We start from the raw sequence: 11,871 nt of genomic DNA, 5'->3' as shown, positions 1-11,871 counted from the left end.
GTATATCAGGACCTAATATTCCGTGAAGGAAAGCCTCTGGGGTTTTTTTTATAAACATAACCTTAAGCATTTTTTAAAGTTCCATATATATTTCATCCCAGAATTCCTTGATTTTTTTTTGCATGTCCACCACATATGCAGCATAGATCCCACTGCTTCTCCACATCTACAACATTTATTTGATACATTCAGTGCAGCAGATCTTCAAGAAAGCCCAGGAGATGGAGGCCAAAGGCTGGAAGTAACAGTTTACTGCCAACTTCCTGGAGAACTACAATGAGTCTCTGCAGGACCTGCTGGTGTTGCGCCCAAAGAGGGGCTGTGAGCTGAAGATCCGGAAAGCCAGGGCACGGAGGAACAGCACGTCCCCAACCTCTGCTATGTCCCCATTGCTTCGGAGCAAGAGGTGCTGAAGGTGCTCCAGAGGGCCCAAGCTCAAGGCCATCTACAGCAGCCTCTCTGAGCCAGCTTAGCCCAGCGGTTCCATTGACCAACACATTGCTTGGATCCCGAAAGCAGAATATTGGGAGTGCAATTAACAAGAGGGAAAGAAAAAATAAGTGGTAGGAATTTACACACCAAATGGAAATAAGACACAATATTTTAAATCAGTTGAGGAAAAACTGTTGGAACATCAATGAAGAGATTATTTTAATGGGCGATTTCAATGGTGTCACCTCAGTGGAATTAGATAGAACAGAAACCTTTTTTCAAATGGTAGAGAACCTAAACCTAAAAGATGCATGGAGACATAAATACCCGAATGAAAAGCAATATATGCATTAAAAAGGTAAAGGTAAAGGGACCCCTGACCGTTAGGTCCAGTCGCGGACGTCTCTTGGGTTGCGTCATTGGCACAGCGTCCGATCAGAAGTGAGGGTGGCAGAGGCGTCTGGTCTCTCTGCTTCTCTTTGCTCTTAAGAAGCAGCCACGGATAGTGACTATCTCAAGGAGACACAGGCCATCAACAAGCAGCCTCTCTGAGCCAGCTTAGCCCAGCGGTTCCATTGAACAACGCATTGCTTGGATCCCCCAGTCGCTTCCAGCGAAAATTTAATAAATTGTTATAAAAAGAAAAGAAATTGGTGTATGTAAAAGTTTATTGTAAATTTTCCTTGATTTCATTTTTTAAATTTTTGTAAACTACTTGTGATGGGACGATGAGCTGCTTGTGTGTAAAATCCTAGTCCCTCAGAGTTTGGTCAAGTTTGCAAACCTCTGTCTGTAACGGAGCCCCTTAAACATGGCTCCGTCAGTCGCTGGCAGATTCCGACAGTGGTTGCTTTCGGAATCGCTTCCAACATAAAAGCTCCTTAACGGAAACACGTCTTCTGGACTCTCTGCGTGACAGTTTCCGGCGAGGAGTGGGTGTCCCTACAGGAGGTCCTGAAACCTCCCCACTGTTTTCGCTGGAAGTGTCTCTGAGCCATCCCTCCAGCTCCCTTTCCCTCAGCTCAGCTCCTCTCCCCCTACTGGTTCCCTCTTCAGCTGCTGAGTCTCTCCCAACCTGTGTGAGCCCTTTCACTTCCCTTCCTTCCGATGGCAGTTCCCTGACATCCACCTCCCCTCCAGGGCCCCCTTCATCCCCTCTCGCCCCCTCCTCTACGGGCGGTGAGGAGGCAAAACCCCGGAATGAACTTCCTTCATCTTCCGATGTCCCGAACACTTCTCTCCACCTGTTGCGGTTCCTGGTCTCGAAGTACTCCTCCTCCTCAGAGTCCATCTCCCCTTCCCCTTCCGATTCCGAGAATCCTTCCAACTCCTCCTCCTCATCGGTGGTCCCAAAGTATTCCCTCCGGAACCTCTCCACAGGCTGAGGTTTCCTTGGGAACCTTTGATGGAACGTTTCTATCAATACCTCGTCATTGATATCTTCTGCCATTACCCAAGTGTTTTCTGACTCCGGTTCTCCTTCCCACGCTACCAAATACTCCACCTGATCCCCCTTCCATCTGGCGTCGAGGATTTCTGCCACATGGCTGCTGCATTCCCTTTCTTCTATGACCGGTCCCCGAGTGGCCATCCCTTCTCGTCCCCCCTCATACGGTGACAGTAACGACCTGTGAAATACTGGGTGCAGTTTCATGTGGTTGGGTAACCGGAGCCTGAAAGCCACTGGGTTGACCTGTTGAATGACCTCAAAGGGACCCAATCTCCTGGGTCTTAATTTCTTACAACCTCCTTTGAACGGCAACCCTTGGGTTGACAGCCACACCCTATCTCCCACCCTTATGGTTTCACCTTCCCTTCGGTTCTTGTCTGCCTGCCTCTTGTATTCTTCCTTCGCCCTTTCTAAGTTGTGTTGGAGCTGACGATGGATTGCTTCCATTTCTTCTACAAAATGCTCGGCTGCCGGGACACCCCATCTCTCCCCTTCTCCCCCTGGGAAAGCCCTGGGATGACACCCATAATTAGCCAAGAAGGGGCTCATCCCTGTGGACACATTCTCGGCATTGTTGTAGGCAAATTCCGCCAGCGCCAACTTTTCTACCCAGTCATTCTCTCTGTCATTGACATAACACCTCAGGTATTGCTGGAGGACCCCGTTTGCTCTTTCCGCCTGCCCGTTGGTTTCAGGGTGCCGGGCAGTCGAAAAGTTGACCTCCACCTGCAGTAAGCTCATGAGCTTCCTCCAGAACCTGGAAGTAAATTGTTTTCCTCGGTCTGAGACCACCCTCAATGGCACCCCGTGCAACCTAAAAATGTGTTCTACAAATAACTTCGCTGTCTCTTCCGCCGTGACTGCATGCGAGCAGGCTACAAAGTGGCACATCTTTGTTAGTAGGTCTACCACCACCATGATGGCTGTTTTCCCCTTGGACTTCGGCAGATCAGTCATAAAATCTATCGACACTGCCTCCCAAGGTCGTTCTGGGGTTGGTAAGGGTTCTAATAGCCCCGCCGGTGCCCGCCTCTCCCCTTTGGCTCGCTGGCATTGCTCACACCCTCTTACATACTCCCGTACATCTTCCCTCACCTTAGGCCACCAAAATTCCCTGGTGACCAACCACATGGTTTTGTGTTGTCCAAAATGCCCCGCCGTGGGGCTGTCGTGCAACTGCTTGAGTACCCTCCCCCTTAAGTCTCCTTCAGGGATATACAGTGCCCCTTTGTAATACAAAGCTCCATTTCTTTCCTCGAAACCCCCTGGTTCCTCTCCCTCACCCCTAAGACCTCTGAGCTTATTCTGGGCGTATTCATCATTCTCTGTTTCCTCTACCAGTTCTCTTTGTCCCACCAATGCCGCCCCACACACCCAGCGGTCCTCTGGAATGACATGTCTCTCTTCGGGTGCTCCCTCCCCCTCCAAATATTCAGGTTTGCGTGAGAGAGCGTCCGCCCTAATGTTCTCTGGGCCTGGCACGTAACAAATCTCAAAGTTAAATTTGGAGAACTCCTGGGCCCATCTCACTTGCCGTTGGTTGAGCACTCGTGCCGTCCTCCAATACTCTAGGTTCTTGTGGTCAGTGCACACTTGCACCTTATGTTGTGCGCCAATTAGCAGGTGCCTCCATCTCCGGAACGCCTCATGAATGGCTAGTAGTTCTCGGTCATACACCGTGTAGTTCCTCTCGGATTTGTTCAGCTTTCGCGAAAAAAAGGCACACGGTCTCCACTCTGACTCCTCCTTCCCTGGCTGCAGAAGCACCGCCCCAATAGCTCTGTCTGATGCGTCAGTTTCCACTCTCATCGGTTTTTGTAAATCCACATGCAGGAGTTGTTGTTCCGAGGCGAAGGCCCTTTTTAGTTCCTCAAATGCTCGCTCCGCCTCCTCAGTCCAAACGAACTTCTTCTTACTGCTGAGACAGTCCGTAATGGGCGCCGTCAGGTGGGCAAAGTTTCGGATGAACTTACGATAGAAGTTCCCAAATCCTAGGAACCTCTGCACATCCTTCCTTGTTTTGGGTGTTTTCCATTCCAGCACCGCCTGGACCTTGCCGGGATCCATGGCCAATCCCTTGTCTGACAGGCGATACCCCAGGAATTCCACCTCCTTGGTATGAAACTGACACTTCTCCAGTTTCACCCACAGCTGGTTGGCTTGCAGCCTGCTCAACACTTCTCTGACGTCTCTCACATGCTGCTCCTCATTCTCAGAATACACCAACACGTCGTCTAAGAAGGCCACACAATTCTTGTAAAGCAAAGGCCCCAGGACGTGGTTCATAAACGATTGAAAGCACGCGGAGCCTCCTTGTAGGCCGAAGGGCATAACTAAATATTCAAATGCCCCCAAAGGGGTGAACATGGTGGTTTTCCATTCATCCCCCTTCCTTATTCGTATCAGGTTGTACGCCCCCCTTAGGTCCAGTTTAGTAAAAATCTTTCCCTTCCTGACCCTTGTCAAAATGTCGTCAATCCTGGGCATAGGGAAAGCCACTGGTTCTGACACTGCATTTAAGGCCCTGAAGTCACACACAAGCCTCGGCTTGTTCGTGTTTTTTTTTATCCACAAAAAACACTGGGCTGCCCCCCACCGCCCTGGACTCTCTGATGAACCCTCTCTTCAGGTTCTTGTCAATGAACTCTCTTAGCTCCTGCATCTCTCTGTCTGACATGGCGTACAGCTTGCCTACAGGGAGCTGTGCCCCAGGGAGTAAATTGATTTGACAGTCAAAGGGTCTATGCGGGGGTAGTTGGTTAGCTTCCCTTTCGCTGAAGACGTCGCGGAGATCTGCGTATTGTCGTGGTACCTTCACGTTCTCCGTTACTTCAGTCCCTGCTAGGGTGGCTTGGGCCCCTGCCAAACCCTTTCCCTCTTTGCAGTGTTCTAAGCAATGTGCTGAACCAAAAGAAACCACTCTCTGATGCCAGCCCACCAGCGGATCATGTAACGCTAGCCAGCTCATCCCCAATATAATGGGAGCTCCTCCCAAGGTGGCCACATTAAACGCTATCAGTTCGGTGTGCCTTGCCACCTTCATTATCATTGGGACGGTCTGCAAGCTGACTTCTCCTCCCAACAGCTCCCTGCCATCGATCGTGGTCACCTGCAGGGGGTTGCTTAAAGGGATCGTCTGTATCTGGTGTTCAGCTGCAAACTCTTTGCTCATGAAATTGCAGGAGCTGCCTGAGTCCAACAGCGCCTTTATCTTTAGAGGGTGTCCGTTTGGCAGCTCTAGCGCCACTTCTATCACTAGGGCGGGTTTAGGAGGTTCTGGCGTGGGCACTTTCACTGCTCTTTGGCCTGGCTGCTGTGCCCCGACGGTGGCAGCCAGGCGTTGGCTTTTACTTGCTTCGGTATTTCTTCCTCTCTTCCCTCCACAGCTCCTACCATCCCTTGCCATTCCTTCCTCTGGGGGCAGACTCTGGCAAAGTGACCTGGCTGTTGGCAGAGATAGCATTTCCGGGCGCCTTTTCCCTCCTTCTTTCCCCCCTCACTGGGCTTTGAAACTGCGCGCGCGCGCGCTGTTCCGATTTCCATCGGCTCTGCCGGCGGGAAAGTTGGCTCTGGAATGTCTGGAATGCGGAACTCCTTCCAACGTTCCCCCTTCCCTTCCCGCCTCTCCAATGCTCTCGCCTCCTGGCGCGCTCCTATGGTCAGCGCTGATTTGGTCAGCTGGTCCATAGACTCCGCCCTGGGCGCCCGGGAAAGTTCGTCTTTCACAGCCGAAGAAAGCCCTTCTTCAAAGAGCATTTGAATGGGTTCCGCCGATAGATCCCACCCCAATTTATGGATCAACATGGTGAACTCAGTCCAGTACTCACGGACAGATCGGCTCCCCTGTTTGCAAGCCATTAACTGTCTGCGGACCACTCCCTGTTCAATATCGCTGGAAAACATCAGATCCATGGCGCGAAAGAACTTCATCGTGTCCTTTAGGACGTCACTATTCGCTGCCATCAGGGGTCTAACCCAGTCTCTCGCCCCCTTTTCAAGATGCCCAATCACGAAAGCCACTCGTGATTCCTCGTCAGGGAATTCATCAAACTGCAGATTGAGGGCATATTGCATCTCTGTCCGAAAGCCATGATAGTCTTTGGGCTCCCCCCCAAACTTCTGCACCAATCCTGGTACCTTTCTGACGAGCTGGGTGTCTTTCCCCTTTTTGTCTGCATCCTGAGCCCTCCTCTCCTCAAGCCTCGCCGTCTGCAGCGCTAGCTGGACCTCCAACACCCGGTACCTTTCTTCCAGGCTTGGACCCGCTCCAGCTCCTGCTTCTCCAGTTCCGGCTGGGTTGCTCATGATGCCTTCTCCTGCACAAGCTGCTCACGAAGACTGTCGGAATGCTGTGATGGGACGATGAGCTGCTTGTGTGTAAAATCCTAGTCCCTCAGAGTTTGGTCAAGTTTGCAAACCTCTGTCTGTAACGGAGCCCCTTAAACATGGCTCCGTCAGTCGCTGGCAGATTCCGACAGTGGTTGCTTTCGGAATCGCTTCCAACATAAAAGCTCCTTAACGGAAACACGTCTTCTGGACTCTCTGCGTGACAGTTTCCGGCGAGGAGTGGGTGTCCCTACAGGAGGTCCTGAAACCTCCCCACTGTTTTCGCTGGAAGTGTCTCTGAGCCATCCCTCCAGCTCCCTTTCCCTCAGCTCAGCTCCTCTCCCCCTACTGGTTCCCTCTTCAGCTGCTGAGTCTCTCCCAACCTGTGTGAGCCCTTTCACTTCCCTTCCTTCCGATGGCAGTTCCCTGACACTACTTTTAGGGTTATTTACAATCGAGAAGAAGTGAGGGGCCAGGAAGCTGGAAGAGACGAATTAAAGTATCTGAAACAACTGCAACAAAGTCTTTTTGTATTTTTCCCCCACTCGAAGGAGAGTGGAGCAATCCAGTCACATCAACGTCCTCCTGCATCTCCGTCGGGAGGCTGATCTGACGTTCCTGTCTGCTGAGGGTCCTCCAACAGGATTTCCCAGGCATCTTCACCAGCCACACGCCTAACTTTCTCCCCCCTAGCTGCGAGGATTTCCTCCACGTTCCTGCATTGCAAAACAAACAAAGGTTTTATTAAAGAGGCAGCAGCCCCACCCAGGGCAGAAACTGGCAGTCTGAGTTTGAAGTGGGGCAAAAGTCTGCTGAACTGGGGGTATCACCCTCTCACGCCTCCATTCTCTATATGTAAAATGGGAGCAGCGGCAACTGAAAATGTTACCTGTAACAGACTAACATTTATCACAGCAAAATATGCCTTTTTAGCAAAATGGTCGCCAATTTTGAGCCCAGCCCACTTGCATTACATGTGTGCGTGAGGGAGAATCTGTGTTTATACAGTCATAGAAGCACAGAAAAATAAGACTAGGGCAGATAATAATAACAACAACAACAACAACAACACTGGGCAATAATTTTTTACTTTTTGAATGTTGTCTGGATTTCTACAACTGATTTAGGGTATTTTTGCACTGCTGAATCAAGAAATGGCATCCATTTCTCTCCATCAGGTCAGGTTTTTGTGCTATGTTGATTTTTAAAAAATCAGATCTTGTGACAAAATCGATTACATTTTTGTGGCATTATCAGCTGATTTTTGTCAACACATATCATCCTAAATATGTTTTTAAGAGAAAAAAAATGTTTTTCCAACAACATATATTGATTACCTGATAGAAACATTGATTACTGTAAACTGAATGGTGGGCATTGATAAAGGTAAGTACAGGTAAATTGCATGTTGCTTCACCGTTTTTCAAACTTCGGGGCTTGAACTTTCGTTTCTTGGAACTCCTGGAATGCTCAGCGGCAGGGAGGTCTCCCTTCAGAGTCCAACAGTAGTCAGCCATCATGACTGCATCCCAGCGACCCTGATACCTGGTCTCCATCTCTTTCATGTCCTGATGGAATCTCTCCCCCTGCTCGTCACTCATTGAACCCAGGTTCTCAGGAAACCGGTCCATATGTGAAAATAGGTAGTGCATCTTGACGCTCATGTTGCAGCCCAGGTTTCTGAAAGCAGTCAGCATGTTGTTGACAAGTTCTGCGTAGTTTCTGGCCTTATTGTTGCCAAGAAAGTTCTTCACTACCAGAACAAATGCCTTCCACGCTTCCAGTTCCACTTCGTTCACTGAGTTTCCGAACTCTGGATCTCTGATGAGCTGACAGATCTGAGGACCGTCAAAGATGTCAGCTTTCAACTTCTCCATGGTCAATCCTGGAAAAGCCTGGCACAAGTGAAGCAGTCACCATCCTTGTCCAGAGCCTTGGTGAACTGCTTGATTAAGCCGAGCTTGATGTGCAGCGGTGGGAAGAGTATTCTGTCTCTGTCCACCAAAGGGGCGTTGATGACGTTCCTTTTTCTGCAAGGCACCAATTCCTCCCGCACAAGCCAGTCCTTCTTCGTGTAATGCTGAGCACCAATTTATGGAAGATTTTGAGGTTTTATGACTTCAAACTGATCCCTTTTCGACATAATCACACAGAACTATCGGACCTGAATACTTCTTGTCATTAAAATAATCATTTCCAATCAAAACAATTAATCAACATGGTATTTTACCCCCACCAACTTCTTCTAAAATGCTCCACACAAGAGTACATGTGAACAAAAACGTAAAAAAAGGTATGTGGCCATAGCTCAAAAACTTGACCTGATTGAGCAAAACCAATGTGATTTTTGGATTCAGCGCATCAGATTCGTCCTAAATCAGCTGAAAAAAATCCAGACAACAAATTTGTTGTTGACCAGTGTAATTTATTTATACCCCGGCCATCTGGCTGGGTTTCCCCAGCCACTCTGAGATAAAACAAAGTTCTTATTCACTGACAAACTGGAACGTGTCCAGAGGAGGGCAACCAAAATGGTCAAAGGCCTGGAAACGATGCCTTATGAGGAACGGCTAAGGGAGCTGGGCATGTTTAGCCTGGAGAAGAGGAGGTTAAGGGGTGATATGATAGCCATGTTCAAATATATAAAAGGATGTCACATAGAGGAGGGAGAAAGGTTGTTTTCTGCTGCTCCAGAGAAGCGGACACGGAGCAATGGATCCAAACTACAAGAAAGAAGATTCCACCTAAACATTAGGAAGAACTTCCTGACAGTAAGAGCTGTTCGACAGTGGAATTTGCTGCCAAGGAGTGTGGTGGAGTCTCCTTCTTTGGAGGTCTTTAAGCAGAGGCTTGACAACCATATGTCAGGAGTGCTCTGATGGTGTTTCCTGCTTGGCAGGGGGTTGGACTCGATGGCCCTTGTGGTCTCTTCCAACTCTATGATTCTATGATTCTATGATTCTTCAGGCATCACATCCACAGTTGTGGAACTCACTCCCACAGGAGGCAAGTGATAGCCAGCAACTTGGGTGCTTTAAAAAAGAATGAGCCAAATTCATAGGAGGAGAGAGCTATCAATGGCTAATGGCTCTGCATGATGGAGGCAGCAACGCTTCTTGGATACCAGATGCTGGAAGCCACAGGAGCAGAGTGAGTTACTGAGCTCAAATTCTGTGTACAAGTTTCCCATTATGGACATCTGGTTGGCCATTGTGAAGACAGGAGGCAGAACTATATGGGTCCCCTTTGACCTGATCCAGAAGGTTCTTCTTATGCTCTTGGCGGGGGGGGGGGGCGGGGGACAGTGTGAAACAACAACCCATGCACATGTATTCAATAATGCTTGGTGGGTTGTTGGATACAACCATGAATGATTCTAAAACTTAGAGAGTAGATCCCTAACTTAGGTCCATTAATTTCAGTGGGCTTATCCTGAGCATGACTGATGTTAAATACACAACCCTCAATTTTTAAATCGTTTCCATCTTGCACACTGAGGATGAGAACTCTTTTCTCAACATAGTCCATGAAGGCCAAGGAAGCTATATCTACAAGAATGTAGGAAAAGGCCTGCAGTTGTCCTCACAGTGGCCAGCCAGATGTCCTAATGGAAAACCCCCCAAAAAGGTTCCCCACTTGTCATTCTTAGGAACAGGCATACAGAAGCACACCACCTCTGGTAAAACATAGCCATATATAGATAACAGAATTATGCAGTTAGAAGGGACCCAAAGTGTCATCTAGTCTAGCCCCCTGATATGCAACCCTCTTCCTGTCCATCTCCTTTTCTGTGCCGTGTTCTTTTAGATTGTAAGGCTATGTGGGTTGATTGTAAGCCTTTTTTGGCTGAAACGTGGGGTGCAAAGGCTCCAAATAAATAAAATCAATATGCACACTTTGGCAAACCTGCCTACTATGGGATTTAGTCCCATCCACCACCAATATACAGACCCTCAACCAGGAAGAAAGAGATCCACTGAAAAGTCATAGAATGGTAGAGTGGGAAGGGACCCCAAGGGTCATCTAGTCCAAACCCCTGCCGTGGTGCTCACTCACCTTTTCCCAGCCAGGTCCGAGAACCAGCCCAGGTTATCTGCAATGATGTGATGGTTTTGGCAGCCAGGACATTTCACAATCACCACACCGTGGTGATATGCTGCCTTGGAAATGGTTTTGGCTGACCGTGTCCCACACACCTGAAAGGGAACCCCAAAAACAACTTGACCATTGTGGGCAGAAAGCATCCCCCCTCTTCCCTCTGCATTACTGCCCTGTCAAATTCACAAACTCCTGCTGAAAGTCTGAAGCTACAGTTGCCAGTCTGTAGACAACACTGAGCTAGATGAACCCCAGTATTCCCTATGGAAGCAGCACACTGCTCCTATTGTCATGAGTTTTAACCTGTAGCTTACTGTTATTTTAACTTTCTCAAAGTTTTAAAGTATCGTTATTTTTATGTTATTTTTTATTGTTTTATCTTTTTTGTAAATCACTTTTATTTTTACAATCAAGCTGTGTATACATTTTATCAAATAAATAAAATTAACATTCCTGCTTTGTTACCCCAGGCTCTCTCTCTTAACTATATGACCCTCTGGGCAGAGAAATCTTTCCCTGCTTTCCTTTCTACTCTTCTCCACCAGAGGACGCCCTCCTAAGTGCGACTTGGACTACTACTCCCATCAGCCTCATCACACAGGACTTGCTTGCTGGGACTGATGGACGTTGTAGTCCAAAGCGAATCTAGGCTGCTTCCTTCGTTTTGGGGAAGAGGCTTCTCTTTCGCCCGCTGCTCCAAGAGCCCCTGCGCCCCTCAGCCCTCTTAATCGGGTTTTAATTAAGATTCCCATCACTATGAAGCGCGGTAAAGAAAGGCCCGGCCAATTTTCCAGGAGCAAAGATGGCCGCTACGCCGTCGCCTCCCACACTGCGTTTCCATCCCTCGCAGCAGGTCCCAATCCGGCCTTTTCTCTTGCCTCACCAATCATTTCAAACATATAAGCACACAAACTCACGGACCTTACACGTGTACACGAGCCTGTACCCCGACGCGGCCTTCAAGGCCTGAGTGGCCTCCTCTTCCTGGCGCGCTCCACCGCTCAGGCTGCGCTGCTGGAGAGCCGTGGCGAAAAAAGAGGGCGGCGGTGGAGGGAAAGGGGCCGTTCGCCAAAGACCCCGACCGAGCTCCCGCGTTGTTCCGCGCCTGAGGCGCCCCGTGAGAGCGCCAAGGCGCCGCAAAAGCCCTGAACAAGCCGCCGTGGTCGCCATCTAAGCCCCGGGCAGCAAAAAAAAAAAAAAAAAAAAAAGATCACTAGGCAGCCGCGATCGCCATTTAAACTCCGGGCAGGAAAAGGCGGGAGGGAGTTTCCGGGCTTTTTACCTCAGAGCTCCTTTGAGAGGATTTTTAAAACCATGCTTAAACCACTGGCCCACCCGTATTGGCCACACGGGCTGAAAGCTGCAATAGCTGTCTTGGATTTCGGACTCCGGGGCCTTCCCCAGCCCTAGGTAGAGATGCTATTGCGGAATAAAGCAAGATTCTAGTCTTCATCGTTCTGAACAAAGGGCTCAGTTAAATAGGATCCACCTTTGAGCAAGTCAGACCGTTGATCTACCTAGCTCAGTATTGTCTACTCTGACTGGCAGCATCTCTTCAGGGTTTA

At 49.1% G+C, this 11,871-nt stretch overlaps 1 protein-coding gene across 1 annotated transcript; it reads right to left on the bottom strand.

The window, feature by feature from the left end:
• Positions 1-1,093: 1,093 nt before the first annotated feature.
• On the bottom strand, positions 1,094-11,649 carry DNLZ (DNL-type zinc finger). Its single transcript, XM_080989996.1, has 4 exons — positions 11,228-11,649; positions 10,265-10,404; positions 6,640-6,924; positions 1,094-1,143 (listed from the first exon to the last, which is right to left on the bottom strand). The coding sequence occupies exons 1-3, from the start codon at positions 11,474-11,476 to the stop codon at positions 6,783-6,785; spliced, it is 531 nt and encodes a 176-aa protein (XP_080846122.1). The 5' UTR covers positions 11,477-11,649; the 3' UTR covers positions 1,094-1,143; positions 6,640-6,782.
• Positions 11,650-11,871: the final 222 nt, after the last annotated feature.

Source organism: Podarcis pityusensis (genome assembly GCF_964106645.2).
Source record: "Podarcis pityusensis genome assembly, chromosome: Z".
Classification (NCBI taxonomy): domain Eukaryota; kingdom Metazoa; phylum Chordata; class Lepidosauria; order Squamata; family Lacertidae; genus Podarcis; species Podarcis pityusensis.
The sequence above is the reverse complement of the archived record's forward strand: the minus strand, read 5'-3'. Positions and strand labels throughout refer to the sequence as shown.

Coding starts and splice junctions, on each gene's coding strand:
- DNLZ (XM_080989996.1), bottom strand. CDS start 11,476: ATGGCGACCACGGCGGCTTGTTCAGGGCTTTTGCGGCGCCTTGGCGCT. Junction 10,405..11,227: donor GGCTCGTGTACACGTGTAAG/GTCCGTGAGTTT, acceptor GTTCCCTTTCAG/GTGTGTGGGACACGGTCAGC. Junction 6,925..10,264: donor TCGGACCTGGCTGGGAAAAG/GTGAGTGAGCAC, acceptor TTTGCAATGCAG/GAACGTGGAGGAAATCCTCG.